Source organism: Microtus oregoni, unplaced genomic scaffold (genome assembly GCF_018167655.1).
Source record: "Microtus oregoni isolate MIOR12 unplaced genomic scaffold, Mior012 000019F_ref0000042, whole genome shotgun sequence".
NCBI lineage: Eukaryota > Metazoa > Chordata > Mammalia > Rodentia > Cricetidae > Microtus > Microtus oregoni.
Genome location: NW_024543078.1, coordinates 38,727,721 through 38,745,174, shown reverse-complemented (window position 1 = coordinate 38,745,174; position 17,454 = coordinate 38,727,721). Strand labels below are relative to the sequence as shown.

The 17,454-nt window shown below is 39.5% G+C and overlaps 1 protein-coding gene across 5 annotated transcripts in view; it reads right to left on the bottom strand.

The window, feature by feature from the left end:
- Positions 1–17,454, bottom strand: part of LOC121459784 (histone-lysine N-methyltransferase NSD2-like) — a 69,544-nt gene that overhangs the window by 40,976 nt on the left and 11,114 nt on the right. For all 5 annotated transcript variants that reach the window (XM_041669790.1, XM_041669787.1, XM_041669786.1 and 2 more), the window contains 4 exons: positions 12,934–13,556; positions 10,460–10,619; positions 2,154–2,320; positions 615–1,097 (listed from right to left, as the gene is read on the bottom strand). In XM_041669790.1, the coding sequence (XP_041525724.1) occupies positions 615–1,097; positions 2,154–2,320; positions 10,460–10,619; positions 12,934–13,527 (1,404 nt within the window). In that variant the 5' untranslated portion in view covers positions 13,528–13,556. The remainder of the gene's footprint in view (positions 1–614; positions 1,098–2,153; positions 2,321–10,459; positions 10,620–12,933; positions 13,557–17,454) is intronic.

Genomic DNA, 17,454 nt, shown 5'->3' with positions numbered 1-17,454 from the left:
GCTGAGAATTGCAGAATTAGAGGATCCTAGGGGTATACACCCTTTAAAAATGGTACCCACTACATAGGGCTATGCCAAGTTATTATTTATATAAACTACTTTGAAACTGTCTGACCTACAGTGACTGATATGTTACTACTAAAGGCTTAAAGAATCTTACCATCTTGCTATCAAGCCTGCTATCCATCCACATGGAAGGAGAGAACTGACTCCTGGAAGCTGTACTCTGACCCGATATACACTGCTGTGCCCTCTCCCCATAAACATGTGATTTAAGAGGAAGGAAAAAGAAATGGTCAAGGGCTGGAGAGTTGGCTCACTGGTAAGAGCACTGGCTGCTCTTCCAGAGGTCCTGAGTTCAATTCCCAGCAACCATATGGTGGCTCACAAACATCTGTAATGAGATCTGGTGCCCTCTTCTGGCCTGCATGTCTACCTGCAGGCAGAACACTACATAATAAATAAAATCCTAAAAAAAAAATTTTAAAGAAAAAAACTAAACAGTGCTTATGCAGTGTACTAAGAAATAAGAGGATTCTGCAATAAAGGAACATTCCTCGAATTTGGAAATCTTGTGGCATGACAAAGAACTCAGAACCCACCAGCATATTTACCTCATCCCTGTGTTTTTGACAGAAGACTAAAAACTGGGATGCGGAGTCTCCCTTCCTGCTCCGTGGAGCAGAAGCTGTGGACCTTTTTCTACCAGGAGGAGATCCTACTCCTCTCTTAGGTTCAGCCTCTGCCATCTTTGGAGGGGTACTCTTTTCTGTGCCAGGGTCACTCTCTTGGTTCTCAGCAGAACTAGACCTTTTGGCTCTTCGCCTTCTCTTCATGGGAATATCCTCTTCTTTCATAGACCCACGGTCTGCAGCAGCTTCTTCACTGACCCCTGAAGAGTGCACCATTTCTCCCAAAGGTTCTGCAACAATGCCAGCCTCCTTAGCCACTTGAGGGTTGAGGTGTAGCTGGTCCCCCACATAGAGGAAGGTGAATTTGGCTTTCCGTTCCTCTACTGACATGCTAGCAGCTTCCTCTGCTTGAACAATGCCCATTTCCCACTGGGCTCTCAATCTCCCTGAAATAGGTTTTAACAACTGGAAAAAAAAACAAATCATTATGAATTTTATTATATAGTATAAAAGGTAACTCAATTAAAAGCATTTTTACAATATCAGATAAGGAAAACCTATAAAAAACCAATTAAAATTTTAGATATAATTCAGCTAACAACTCATTTCTTTAAACTATAAATCAACTCTAACAGTTTTACCTAATATAATTTATAAAAAAGAAAAAAATCAAAAAATAAATTATTTCTGTGAGTCACCAAATAGATAAATGAAAAATAACATACTTGGGTAAAAGTAAATGATAAATTTAGGCAGGGCACGGTGACTGACATCTTTTTTTCTTCTTTTTTCTTTTTCTGTGTACCCTTGGCTGCCTTGGAACTTTCTTTGTAGACCAGGCTGGCCTCAAACACACAGAGATCCTCCTGCTCTGCCTCTCAAGTACTGGGATTAAATGTGCACCACTATCACCCTGCCGATAACACATCTTTAATCCCAAGACTACAGAGGCAGAAGCAGGAGGATTTCTATGAATTCCAGACTAACCTACATAAGTTCAGGCCAGCCAGGCCTATATAGTAAATTCTGCTGATGTGGGAAGTCCTTCTGTATATGTGTTGCTTTAGTGGCTAATGAATAAAGCTGTTTTGGCCAATGGCTTAGCAGAATAAAGCCATGCGGGAAATCTGAACAGAGATATATAGAATAGGCAGAGTCAAGGGGACATCACATGGCTGCTGAAGAAGACAGATGTTGGTAAACCACAGCCTTGTGGTGATACACAGATTAAAAGAAATGGGTTAATTTAAGATATAAGAGCTAGGTAGGAACACACCTAAACTTTTGGCCATGCAGTGTTGTAATTAATATAGTTTCTATGTGATTATTCGGGTCTAGGCAGCTGAGAAACAAAGGAGTAGTCTGTCTACACTCTGCGTCAAAATAGACAGACAGACAGACAGATAAAACAAGGTACATGACCAACATAAGAAACTACTTAAGCAACTATAAGGTCAAAATAAAATAAACTTGGTAAGAATTAAAATTTATTTAAAAACACATTAAAGGGACTTCTATCACCTTGATTTTCTCAGCTTTCGTGGGTGCCTGCTTCGCACTTTCTTGGCATAATTTTTCAAACTGTTCTTCTCCTTCAAAAGCAACAAGGCTCTTCTCAAATATCCAAGCTCTTTCTGGGGCATCACCAAAGAACTGTACATGATACTGGCGTGCACTTTTTTTCTGACCTAATTTTAAAAATAAAAACCATGAATAACAGAATTTGGGATGAAACTGAAGAAATCTACTAATGCTTTAAAATTATTTTACTCGGTGCAGTTTGTGCTTATTAATTTCAGCATAAATTTTACCTTTTTATCTTTAATATATTCCATGCCCAAGAGGAAAATTCACTAATCAGAGATATCAGAGAAAATACAAAAGTAGACTAGGAAGAAGCTGAAGAACATTCTTTTGTCTTCCCCTTTCAATATCTTCTTAGAGAGATTTTTAGACAAGACATCAGCAAAAGAGAACTTCCAAAAGAGCAAACAGCAGCATGAGGCAATACACTGGGCTGGATTCAGTAACCAATCTATCCCTACCCACTGATGACTAGCCTACCCACTTCCAGGGGATCTGATGCCCTCTTCTAGCCACCATGGACACAATGCTTAAAATAAGAGCAGATTGCCTCAAAGAACTGTTGCAATCACAGCAACCCTCCTCAAGTATTCCCTGATGTTATTCTTCAAGACAGGATTTCTCTGTGTAGCTCTGGAGCCTGTCCTGGATCTCACTCTGTAGACCAGACTGGCCTTGAACTCAGACATCTGCTGTCTCTGCTTCCCAAGTGCGGGGATTAAAGATGAGCTCCTCGCTATAACTCTTAGCCACAGGAAGAAACATTTCTCAATGCAGCCAGAGGGATGAGCAAAAAGACTACTATACCCTGATATTTCAAATTTTGCTGGAGTTGAAGGAAAGGTAGAACACAGGTAAGCAAGGCAAAAGGGCAGCTCTCAGTAATAATAGGGAAAAAGATCTTTACCCTATCCTAAAGGAAGTAAAAATAGACTTCCTGGATAGCTAAAGTAACCAGAAGAAAAACATCTTCATTGAATCTTTCAAAGATGCCTCCAATTGCCAGGTGGTGGTGATACATGCCTTTAATCCCAACACTTGGGAGGTAAAGGCCAACATGGTCTACAAAACGAGCTCTAGGACAGTCAGGGCTGTTACACAGAGAAACCTTATCTGGGGGTAGCATGGGGGAACAAACCAAAGAAGATCCCTCCAGTAGTGGCTCAAGATGGCTGGGCAGTCCAATACTCAAGACGCAGAGGCAGGTGGATCTCTGAGTTCGAGGCCAGTCTGATCTACAAGAGCTAGTTTCCAGGACAGGCACCAAAGCTACAGAGAAACCCTGTCTCAACCAGCGCCCCCCACCCCAAAAAAGAGTGGCTCAAGGTGAGTCCAACCTTCTAAAACAACCCTCTGCTTTGAGAGTACTGGAATGAAAGGAGTGTTCCACCATGCCTAGCTAGTTTTTATTTTTATTATTTTATTTTTATTTTATGTGTATAGGTATTTTGCTTGCATGTATGTCTGGGTTTATTTTCTAGCACCTATATGGCAGCTCACAACCATCTTTAACTAGGGGACATAATGCCCTTTTCTGGCCTTCAGAATATGCACTGCACATACATGGTGCATAAACATACATTCAGACAAACACACATATAAAAAAAAATAAAGTATATTTTTAAAAACATTTTAAGGGCTGGAGAAATTGATCACTGGCTGCGCTTCCAGAGGTCCTAAGTTCAATTACCAGCAATCACAACCGTCTGTAATGAGATCTGGTGCCCTCTTCTGGCATGTAACCATACATGCAGGCAGAATACTGTATACATAATAAATAAATAAAATCCTTTTAAAAAAATCTTATGTCAGAGAGATGACTCAGTGGTTAACAAAAATTTGATGTTCTTACAGGGGACTCATGTCTGATCAGTCCTCAGAACCCAGGTAACTGATAACTGTCCAAAACTCCAGTTCCAGAAGATACAGTGCCTTTCCTGGTCTCTTTCAACACTTACACACACACACACAATGTACATAAATACACACAGGCAAATACGCACACATTAAAAAAATGATGCCCACCTTTAATCCCAGAATTTGGGAGACAGAGGCAGGTGGATCTCTGTGAATTTGAGGCCAGTCTCATCTACAGAGGGAGTTCCAGGACAGCCAGAAATAAACAGAAAAACCCTGTCTCAAAACACAAACAAACAAACAAACAAACAAAACAAATTACCTCTCAGTTGGGGAGGAGAAGGCAGGAGTACATACTGTATATAATATTACTTTAAAAATAAGAAACTTTTTTTAAAAAAAACTGAAGGAACACGGAGCAGTTTGTGGCTTTTGCCAATACCTTAATCTTTTCATCATATTGAAAGTTAATATAGATATGAGTCATAGTTCATAGTGAAGAGAATCTTTTATTGTATATAATGAATTGCTATTAATTTACGTGATGTTTAGAAATAGTTAATGTCAGGCTGGAAACGTGAATCAGAAGTTAAGAGCACATGCTGCTCTCCCAAAGGAGCCAAGTTCTAGCACCCACACTGCGTAGCTCACAACCAACTCTAAGTCCAACTTAGAGGGATCTGATGTGTCTAGTCTCAATGGGAACCTGTACTCAAATTCACACACATACGCATAAACCCTTAAAAAGGTATTTTTTTTAAGGAAGAAAAAAATTTAATGCTTAGCACAGGGTGATGGCAAACACCTTTAATCCCAGTACTCAGGATGGAGATCCAGGTTTATTTTTGCAAGTTTAAAGTCAGTCTGGTCTATTGGGAGAAATCCAGGCCAGCCATGGCTACACAGAGAAATCTTATTTTAAAAAATAAAAATAGTTATTACACAAAAAGGAAAATCTTGATGTATCTATCTATTGATAAAACAAATTACTATAGCTTGGCCCAAAATTTGTAAAATGTTACTTTTTAAAAACATAATTATAAGCCGGGCGGTGGTGGCACACGCCTTTAATCCCAGCACTGGGGAGGCAGAGGCAGGCGGATCTCTGGGAGTTCGAGGCCAGCCTGGTCTACAAGAGCTAGTTCCGGGACAGGCACCAAAGCTACAGAGAAACCCTGTCTCGAAAAACCAATAAATAAATGAATAAATAAATAAATAAATGCTTATTTATAACTGGGCATGGTGGTGCATGCCTTTAATCCTAGCACTTAGAAGGCAGAAGCATGGATCTCTGTGAGTTTGAGACCAGCCTGGTCTACAGAGCAAGTGCCAGGACAGGCTCCAAAATTACAGAGAAACCCTGTCTCAAAAAAAAAAAAAACAAAAACAACAAATCTTATTTATGTATTTTGTGTGTAAGGCTGCTTTGTCTGCATATATGCACACCAGAAGAGGACATCAGATCCCTTGAGACTTCACTTAAGACTGTAAAGAGGGTTTTGTTTTTTTCAAGACAAGTTTTTTCTGTGTAGCTCTGGCTGCTGTGTAATAGAAATTTGTTTAACTATGTCAAAATGTATTGCAGAATAATTATTTCCTATGTAAAGATGTGTTGCATTTGTTTAACTACTTAAAGATGTGTTGCTGTTTCACCCTGCCTGCCTAAGGCACCTGACTGGTCTAATAAAAAGCTAGCTGGCCAATAGCTAGATAAAGGAAGAATAGGTGGGGTTGGTGAGCAGACAAAATGGGGAGCCAGTCAAGAGCCACCAGTCAATCAAGGACCAATCAGCCAGCCACAGAGGAAACAAAAAAGCAGGACAGGGGGATGGAGAGATGGCTCAGGGGTTAAGAGCACTGGCTGCTTTTCCAGAGGTCCTGAGTTCAATTCCCAGCAACCATATGGTGGCTCACAACCATCTATACTGAGATCTGGCACCCTCCTCTGGCATGTGGGCATACATGGAGGCAGAATGTTGTATATATAATAAATAAATAAATCTTTAAAAAAAAAAGCAGGACAGACAGTAGAGGTAACAAACCTAGATGAATAAAAATGGGTTAATTTAAGCTTAAAAAAAAACTAAAGGGGCTGGAGAGATGGCTCAGAGGTTAAGAACATTGCCTGCTCTTCCTAAGGTCCTGAGTTCAATTCCCAGCAGCTACATGGTGGCTCACAACCATCTGTAACGAGGTCTGGTGCCCTCTTCTGGCCTGCAGGCATACACATAGACAGAATATTGTATACATAATAAATAAATATTTTTAAAAAATTAAAAAAGGGGGCTGGAGAGATGGCTCAGAGGTTAAGAGCATTGCCTGCTCTTCCAAAGGTCCTGAGTTCAATTCCCAGCAACCACATGGTGGCTCACAACCATCTGTAATGAGATCTGGTGCCCTCTTCTGGCCTGCAGACATACACACAGACAGAATATTGTAAACATAATAAATAAATAAAATATTTATTAAAAAAAAATTAAAGCCGGGCGGTGGTGGCGCACGCCTTTAATCCCAGCACTCAGGAGGCAGAGGCAGGCGGATCTCTGTGAGTTCGAGACCAGCCTGGTCTACAAGAGCTAGTTCCAGGACAGGCTTCAAAACCACAGAGAAACCCTGTCTCGAAAAACCAAAAAAATAAAAAATAAAAAAATAAAAAAAATAAAAAAAAACTAGAAACAAGCCTAAACTAAGGCATAACATTAATAATTAATACTAAGTTTCTGTGTCATTATTTGGAGGCTGATGGTCCAAGAAAGCCTGCTACATCTGGCTATCCTAGAACTCGCTTTATAGACCTATCTGGCTTCGAACTCAGAGATACACCTGCCTCTGCCTCTTGAGTGCTGTGATTAAAGTCGTGCATCACCACCTGGCTTCTGTATAGAATTAAGTATAATTATAGTTGTGAGCCACCGTATGGGTGCTGGGAATTGAACTGAGGACCTCTGGAAGAGCAACCAGTGCTCTTAATCACTGAGTCATCTCTCAAGGTCCTACTTTTTCTTGTTGTGACAAGATCCCACTATGCAGCCATGACCAGGCTCAAGCCTACAGAGAATTAATCATCTCTGCTTCCCTGGTGCTGGGATTAAAGATGTGTGTCACCATGCCCTAATACTTTTTTTTTTTCCTTTTAGACGGAACCTCACTATACAGTTTAGGCTGACTTCAACTTTAAACCTTTTTCTTTATAGCACCTTCTCAGTGCTAGAAATACAGGAATAAAGCACCACACTTAGCTTAAGTATAGTATTTCTGAAGTTCTTTTCTACCTAAAAATTTGCCAACATAATCTAATTTTTTTTTCTCCCCACTGAGACAGGCTGTCTTGGAACTTATTATTTAGACCAGCCTGGCCTCAAACTCACAGACACCTGCCTACTTGTGTCTCCTGAGTGCTGGGATTAAAGACATGCCTCAACACACTTTTCTTTTTTATGAGTATCTTTAACCTTTAAGAATTTTATTTGGGCCGGGTGGTGGTGGCACACGCCTTTAATCCCAGCACTTGGGAGGCAGAGGCAGGTGGATCTCTGTGAGTTCGAGGCCAGCCTAGTCTACAAGAGCTAGTTCCAGGACAGGAACCAAAAAGCTACAGAGAAACCGTCTCGAAAATCCAAAAAAAAAAAAAGAGAAAAAAAATGATTTTATTTGGGCCAGGCGGTGGTGACACACACCTTTAATCCTGGCACCTGGGAGGCAGAGGCAGGAGGATCTCTGTTGAGTTCAAAGGCAGCCAGGGCTGTTACACAGAGTAACCCTGTCTTGAAAAAAAAATTATTTGGGAGCTTAAGAGATGGCTCAGGGCTGGAGAGATGGCTCAGCGGTTAAGAGCATTGCCTGCTCTTCCAAAGGTCCTGAGTTCAATTCCCAGCAACCACATGGTGGCTCAAAACCATCTGTAATGAGGTCTGGTGCCCTCTTCTGGTGTGCAGGCATACACACAGACAGAATATTGTATACATAATAAATAAAAAAAAAAGAGATGGCTCAGCAGTTAAAGAGTACTTGCTTTTTTTCTAGAGGACCCAAATTCAATTCCTAGCACCCACATAGTAGCTCACAACTGTCTGAAAGGGGATCCTAGGCCTCTGGCCTCCTAGAATCCTGCACTCATGTGCACATATTTTCACATACACACCCACACACACAAAATGCACATAATTAAGATAATAAAAGTAGTTAGTGATGGCACATGACATTCAGGGGGCAGAGACAGGTAGATCGCTGATCTTGAGGTAAGATCTACAGAGCAAGTTCTAGGACAGCTAGATCTACACAGAGAAAACCTTTTTCCAAACAAAACAAAGAAACAGAAAAAGTAAATATTTAATTTTATCAAAGAAACTTATTTTAACATATAGTAAGTTGATGTTCTACTCTAAATATTTTTAAATTTTTATTTTATGTATGTGTGTGTGTGTGTGTGTGTGTGTGTGTGAGAGAGAGAGAGAGAGAGAGAGAGAGAGAGAGAGCGCGCGTGCGCGCGAGCGCACATAACTTTCCAGGACAACATGGGTTGTTGTCCTTCTACCTTGAGTTCCAGGAGGGATGGGAGAGGAAGAGGGAGATGGAGAGAGAGAGAGAGAACGAGAACATAACTTTCCAGGACAAAATGAGTTATTGTCCTTCTACCCTGAGTTCCAGAAAACAAACTCAGATCATCAAGATTACTAGGCAAAAAAAGAAAAAGAAAAAAAGAAAAGATTACTGGGCAAGTACTTTTATCTGCTGAGCCATCTCACCAGCCCTAATATTCTATTTTACCACATAATTAGCCAGTTATTCAGCATCACTAATTAGTAATCTTTTCTTTTGAAAATCCAGTATTCATGAATCACAATTTGTATGAGATGCTCATCACTGACCCCTGCCCATACATATACTTAAGAGAGCCTATCCCCTTTAAACATCCAGGAGTCCAATTGTGGACCGTGCTTTCTTCTCTCATCACTGTTCATCAAGATAGTCCACAGTGTGACCCCTGGCCCTCTGAGCTAGAGAGAGTTATGCCCAGACACTCTTCAGATTCTGTGGAGCCTACTGAGCACTTGAGTTGACAGTAGGCATTTATGTACTCACAGTCAATTCTACAAGACACAAGACTACCTCAGAGCTAAATCTGAGAACAAAGAAAAGCTCTAAATGCAAGAAAGGCCAGCTATGTACAAAATAAGAATAAAGCATAGAGAAAGTCACATGGATAAAAGACCATAGAGGTTCAAAGGACAAAAGATAGGCATTAACATGCTTGAGGTTATGATTTAGACCTTGGTGGAGCATAGTACCACACATCCCAGCACCAGAAGCTGAAGCAGAAGGATCATAAGTACAAGGCCAGCTTGAGCTACACAGACCAAGTCTAAAACAAACAAAAACCAAACCCACTCAAACTGCAAAATCCTTTGTTACTTTTCCTCTCAAATCTGTTCTTATGCAATTAACATACTTATGTGCTAAATTATTTTTAAGTATTTGCTTTGTATCAATAACAATACAATTTAAATATATTACTTAACTATTTCATGAACAAATTTATCTATTCAAGTTTTCTAAGTCAAAGATTATCATTTCTAACTTTTACCCCTTCCCAAGTCTAATGAAATAAATGGAGATTTTTGTAATTCAAACTTATATCATAAAATAATAGTCTACAAATAAGCAGTCACTGTATAATTTAAGTAGTAATTTTTGTCATAAAACTTGGGAGCTAATACAATGGTAAAGACTGTTTCCCCAGCTAGAGATAGATGGCTCAGTAGTTTAGAGCACTCGTTCTTACAGAAGATGTGGATTCAGTTCTTAGTACCTATGTGGTACCATCCACAACTCCAGTTTCAGGACAGCCAATACCTTCTGACTTCTATGTGCATCAGTTATACATGTGGTTCATGTACACACAAGAAGACAAAACACACCAGGCAATAGTGGTGTACACACCTTTAATCCCAGCACTCAGGAGGCAGAGGCAGGCAGATGTCAGTTTGAGGCCAGCCTGGTCTACATAGCGAGTTCCAGGACAACCAAAACTGTTACACAGAGAAACTCTGTCTGGAAAAACAAAAACAAACAAACAACAACAACAAATGAAAAGAAAAAAAGAAAAAGAAACAAGAAAAAAAACTAAAAAAAAAAGGCAAAACACTCATACATAAATAAATCTAAAAAATTTTTCTTCAACACTTGTTTCCCTGTTAGTACTAGTTCAATCAGATAAAGACTATACATAGGAAATAAAAGTGTCACATCAGAACCAATCAATCACCCACCTTTGGCAAAGATGCAAAAGTAGCCAGTAAGGTCACTTAGCAAAGAAGGAAAAACATGCAAATTAGAAAGGTTTGGTGTAGAAGAGGAATATGGAAAAAAGAGTCAATATTTAGTACCTTTAAGCTTAGTATGGCTGTGAAGGAGTGGATCAGCAGAAACCATGCAAGGCCACCAAGGGTAACCTGACACTTTGGACCACACCAAATCACCCACATTGTATTTCAACAAGAGGCTGTCTCTGCCAGTGCTTGGACAGGACTCCTTCTTAACTGGAATCTGAAAAGTGAACAACAAAAGACAAATATTAGCATTCAGTAACTTACCTTAAATTCAGTCTTCTATCTATAAAGAACAAGTATTAATCAGAGGTTTAAAATCAGAAGTTAATTAAAGGTTCAAAAAAAATGTATGGAGAGGACTGGAAGAGCATCTGTCTTCATGCTTAAGGCCTCGAATTCAACCTTCAGAGAATGCCCCCCCTTAATGTATTTAAGGTTTCATCTTTAATATCAATCACTTCTCACAACTGCTTTCCCTCATTCTCATCTCAAAGATTATCACAAAGCTGGACACATAGCAGGTGTGCTTTATTCAGAAACTCTCAAAACATACTGCCCCCTACTCTGACCACACATGTATCTGTTAGATGGTCTTTGAGAATATGTGTCTCAATCAACATATCAATCTCCTGTGCTGAAGCAGGGGTCCTAGTCCCACCAATAAAGACAAGTGCTCTGTACCCATGTGTGAGCATGTGTTTTGAGTGCTCAAAGCTCAACTAAGCTCAGTTTCTCAATCTCTGGAACATGGATAAACTGAACATCCTTTTAGGGCAATTCTTCCAAGACACTGTAGGTCCTGCCCCTGCTGCATAATTACTCTCAAATCTCACCGCCTGTTATAGATTTGTAAGCATGGCACTGGAGACTACTGGAGAATCAGATTATTCTTCCATGAGATATTAGTACTCAAATGATTGCACAGCATCTCAGTATTACCTCACTATGTAAGTAGACGGTAATTTTAACCAAATCAAGTGGCAGAACTAGGAATAAAAGCCTGGTCTGTGACAACATTCAGAGGCCTCTTCAAAGAACTGTGAAAGCATAAGGTTAAGCACATCTATAGGCATATCCAAAACACTCTAAATCAGCCCAGATTGTTATACTGGTCTTTTAAAACATTTACCTTTGGGATGGGCATGGTGGTACATACCCTTAATCCCAAATCCCAGCATTTAGGAAGCTGATATCTATGAGTTCCAGGCAAGGGCTACATAGTGAGATCATGTTCCCCACCCCTCCAAAAAAAGGAAGAACACAGATTTGCCTTTGGAATTACATTAGCAAGAGTAGAATAGATCGTCAAAACCACTGTCTTTAAACCCTGAAAGTACTTCGTAGATTTAAGGATTTCAAGGAAATTTCAACTGTTCTTTATTTGTGGTAACAAAATTTCACAACTACAATTTGAAACTAAATATTTCAACTTTCATGATGTCCACAATTATAAATTATGAACTTCAATTTACCTGCTCTGAGTTTTCCTAGTGTTACCACTGCTGCAACTGAACGTCAACAAATACCTAGTACCTTCCAGGCCAACAGCTTGGATGAGTTAAGAATCTGCTTTGATGTCCCTATTTCTTTGCACCAAGGCCAATGTCACTTAGCTGTCTTATATGATTATCTATACTCACTCGAGCATTAGGACGACCCTGAAGGTCATTTTTAGGACACTGGTGACACAAACCATCTAACAGAATAAGAACCACATGTTTTCCACTTGAAGTCAGGACTTATCCTCCTCAGTCTCTGATGGATTAACCAGCACATACCCACTTACATACAAAGTATTGGGCTCTGCAGTAAAAACCAAGAATAGGATGTGCGACATAGTCCAATTGTCAAGGAGGCAGTCAACTGCTGAACCACTTGACTGAAGAGACCACTAAGTAGACAGTGTTGTATGCAGAAAACATGACACGAGCACCTCTGTATAACACAGCTCTGCTCTGTCATTCACTGTACGGCATCTACTTAAGTCTAATGTATCTCCGCTGACTAGCTGGTCTAGAACACCTGGGAGATAGAACCCATAGGAACAGTAGCCCTAGCAAGGTCATGAAAAGTGACAAACCTAGATTCAGAAATAATTGTTCTTGTATTTTTAGACAAGGTCTTAATATGTAACCCTGACTGGTCTTGAACTCAGAGATCCACCTCTCTCTGTCTCCTAGGGGCTAGAATTAAAAGTTTGGACCACCGCACCTGGCTTGCTTTCTTTCTTTCCTTTTTTTTTTTCCCCATCTTAATCCTGAATGGTAAAACCAACTAGGCCTCTCAAGCAGCAAAACTAGTGGCTATGGTATCTAAAGATGGTAATCTCCAGGTATTTGGAAGCCCAACAACCAACCAAGAGCCAAGCCTCAATCAGTATTTGTACAGGACCAAGGCAAAAGACAGTGACTGCCAGTACCAGGGTTGTTACCCATCCCTTCCATTTTTCATCATACTTTTTAAGGTATGGCACATGGGTCTCAAGCTCACCATTTATTGTCACATAACCCAAAAGAATCCTTCACACATACCTTTTTATCTGCAGGACTTGAGATCTTGGACACTAAAGCTGCTTCCACAAGGCCCTGCTCCAATAAAGAGTCATATTTTATGTTCCTCTTCCTATTCCTCCTAGTCTTATCCGATTTTTGTCCATTTTCTTCTGACTGAGACATATCAGCAGCACTGTCACCACAAATTGAAGATTCAAAGAGAGGTTTTCCGTTCATGTATGTTTTTGTGATTTTCAGTTTAATTTCTGGAGAGCCATTTTTAATAGGGGTAGTATTGGGTGGTGTCCCAATTCCTTTCACTTCCTGGGACTCGAAACACAATTTAGCATCATGAGCACCAGGTTCTCCATTAAACACACAGGAAGTAAGATCTTTCAACTTCTCTGCTGGAAGAAAGGGAAGTGCATCATGACCATTAAATTTCTGCATGACCCCCTCCTGTAGGCTGTTAGAAAGTGGAGCTTTGCTGAGGAATACAGAACATTCATGATTCACTTCACAGTTCTGAGTCTTCCCATTTGCACTGCCAAGGATTTCTGGTGCTTGCTTCATCTTCATGCACTTTACAACTTTCTGAACAGAAAGAGAGCTTTTTCTGATGCTAAATTCCATCCAGCCCAGATGCTTTGGTTCTTAGAACTCTACAGTGTTTAAAGAGGAAAAAAAAAAGAAAAAAAAAGCAACATATTACATTTAAAGCTAAGGTAAATGTACCAATATCTATATAGCTTTGTTGAAATTGGATTTTATTGTTTTATCTTTTGAGGTAATTTATGATATTGTATATAATAATTTAGGCTACAGATGACAATTTAATATCACAAATAATATAATTGAAAAGACAAATCATTTGTAAAAGGGAAAATACAATTGAGTCAGGAGAACAAAGTTCAGGTATATCATTATCATCAACAACCAATATGGCAGGATGCCCAACTTAAGAATTTAATTTGTAGGCTAGAGCTGGCTCAGCAGTTTAAGAGCATTTAACAGCTCTTGAAGAGGACCCAGTTTCAGTTCCCGTAACTCCATGGTGGCTCATAACCACCTTCCACTCCAGTGGAAGGATCTGACACCCTTTCTGGCCTTCGCAGGAACTGGGAATACTTGTGATACAAAATAAACAAGCAAAATAGCCATACACATTTAAAAACTTAAAATTAATTAAAAATTACAACAGTGAAGCAGACATCATTTAAAAAGACCATATGTTGCCATATCAGAGTAGGATTATAATCTGAACTACACTGGGGGTTGAGTTAGGATGATGAGTTCAGGACCTTTTTGGGCTACAGAATACATTCGGTACCTGCCTAGTTAACTTAGTGATACTCTGTCTCAAAATAAAAACATGTGCACATGCACAAGCATCATGAGCTTGTAGAGGCCAGATGGTGTCAGATCCCCTGGAGCTAGAGTTATCAGTTAGCTTATAGTTGCCTGACAAGAGTGCTGAACTCAATTCAGATTCTCAGGAAGAACAATGCTCACTTTTAACCACCGAGTGACCTCTTCAGCCCTATGGTCTATAGTTTCAAAGGTCAACCTGAACTACAAAGAGAAACCCTATCTCAAAAACAAACAAAAAAAATTAAAGCACATGGGAGAAAACAGAAGTCAAAAACACTGAAAATAGGTTAAAATACTCAAACTTTAAAAGCAGGAAAAAAATGCTGACCAGTGCTGGCGCGTGTCTTTAATCTCAGCACCAGAGGCAGGTGAATCTCTGCGAGTTCAAGGCCAGCCTGGTCTACAGAGTGAGTTCCAGGACAGTCAAGACTATTACACAAAGAATCCCTGTCTCAAAACACAAAAATAAATAAGCTAACAAACAACAACAAAACAGGAAAAAAAATTAGGAGAGGGGAGAATACAATTTCACCATGCTGTGAAAAAGTAATGAATAGATATATCATTGGCTGGGTGATATAGCTCACTAGTGGAGTGTTTGTCTAGCATGTATACAGCTCTATCTAGACTCAATCTACAGCAACAAAAAATTCAAATATCCTTTCAAATACAAAACAGTTGTTGTGGGATAGTATTTTTGTATAGTATTTTTGTATAATGTGAAGATGTGTCTTTGCCAAGGCACCTTCTGATTGGTTTAATAAAAAGCTGAATGACCAATAGGTAGACAGGAGAGAATAGGCTGGACCTCTGGGCAGAGAGATGAACCTAGGTGTCCAAGAGATGCCAAAGAGGCACTGAAAAGGTTGAACATACAGTACAGGAGAGGTAACTGAGCCATGTGACAAAAGGTAGATTAATAGAAATAGGTTAATTTATGTTATAAAAACTAGTTGGGGAAAAGCCTAAGCTAAAGCCAAGCTTTCATTAGTGTCCATGTAGTTATTTGTGAACTGGTGGTCCAAAAGAAAAGTACAAACAGTAACATAGATGATGACTTATCAGAAACCAAGGCCAGAAGCTGGAGAGATGATTAAGCACATTAACTGCTCCTCCAAAGGACCCAAGGTTCAATTCCTAACACCCACATGGAGTCTCACAACCTTCCGATATCCCCTACTGGACTTCTTGGGCACTGGGAAGACATTACAGAGACAGACATGCAGACAAAACACCTATACACATACTTTTTTTCATTTTATTTTTTTATGTGCATTGGTATTCTGCCTCCATGTATGTCTATGTCAGGGTGTAGGATCCCCTCGAACTGTAGTTACAGACAGTTGCGAGCTGCCATGTGGAACCTGGGTCCTTTGGAAGTGCAGCCAGTGCTCTTAACCACTGAACCATTTTTCCAGGCCCCATAGAAAATTTTAATTAAAAAAAGAAAGGCCAGAAGGCAGTGTATAAGTATTGTAAGAAAAACTGTCAATTTTACATATAAAAAATATCCTTCAAGAATAATGACCAAACGCACTGAGAGAAATACAAACTAAAAAGTTGTTAGCAGCAGGCATGCAAGAAATGCTTTGGGGAGGATAGAAATAGCTCAGCCAGTCAAGTATTTGCAGGACTGGGAAGATGAATTCAATCCTCAAAATTCAAGAAAAACTGGAATGAGAGGACTAATTTCACAAAGTTGTCCTTTGATCTTGACATAGGCCTACGGACACATCTTTGAATACTGAAGGAGGTACAATAAATCTTTTTTTTTTTTTTTTAAGTTCAAGGTGAGGGCCAGAAATAGTGGTACAGGCCTTTAATCCTGAAGCTGGCCTTTGGGAGGTGGAGGCAGACAGATTTACACAATTTCAATGTCTGCCTAATCTACACAGTAAATTGCAGTCAGGACTAAAGAGTTAGATTCTAACTGAAATAATTTATAAAAATTAAAACAATGTAATTATGATTATCACAAAAAAAATACTTTTTTTTTGAGCCGGGATCTTCCTAACTAAGTATGTAGTCCAAGATGACTCTGTACTCACAGAGATCCCACCTGGCTTTTTAAGATTTGGGCTTTTTTTTTCTTTTTTTAAACATTGCTGAGGATTGAAGCCTTATACATACTAAGTAAATAATGTTCTACCACTGCGCTGCATCCCCCAGACCCACATGTACACATTTAAATGGTCAAAATGGTATTTTTTTAAATTTTTTTTTGGTTTTGAGACAGGATTTCTCTGTGTTGCTTTGGAGCCTGTCCTGGAACTAGCTCTTATAGACCAGGCTGGCCTCGAACTCACAGAGATCCATCCACCTATCTCTGTCTCCCGAGTGCTGGGATTAAAGGCATGCACCACCACTGCCCGGCCCAAAATGCTAATTTTTATCATGTATATGAAACCCCACATATATACACCATTGGAAGTAGACAACAACTGCTTTCAAGGAGCTTACATCCCAAAGAAAGTTCTAGGAAGCTAGGGATGAGAGAAAGGCAATTTTCAAAGGGGTGACCAATAAAGAAAATCTGGCATTCAGATTAAGAGCTTCCTATGCTCAGAGAAAGATAAATATAATAGCCCCCCAGATGAATGTTGAAACTTCAGAATTTGAAAGATGAAGTCTTTATCACTAAGAATCCAAAAGAATAAGTTAGGATGGATTACTAAGTTAGGATGGATCAGTGGGAGAACTCTTACCTAGCATGTCCTAGATCCCATGTTCCATAGATCTCTAAGAAGCAGGATTTCTTTTAAATCTCTTAAGATTTTAAAAGAAGAAATAAGAATTACTGGAGACTGAGACTCAGCAGACAAAGTGATTAACAATCAACAATGAAACAACCTGCCTCCTAAATTTAATACTTAGAATCCACAAAAAAGGTGGAACAGAGTTACAGACAGTTGTGAGCTGCTATCTGGGTGCTGGAAACCAAAACTGGGTCCTCACCAAGAGCATACATGCAGACAAAAACTCGTATACATAAATTAAACAAAAAAAAATCTTGAGTCACGTCAAGTCTTTAGTCCCAGTACTTAAGATGCAGAAGCAACAGGATCTCTGTGAGTTCAAGGCCAGTTTGGTCTACATAGTGAATTCCAGAAGATAGATAGATTAGATAGATAGATAGATAGATAGATAGATAGATAGCAAGACCCTGTCTCAAGGAAACCAAAAGATAAA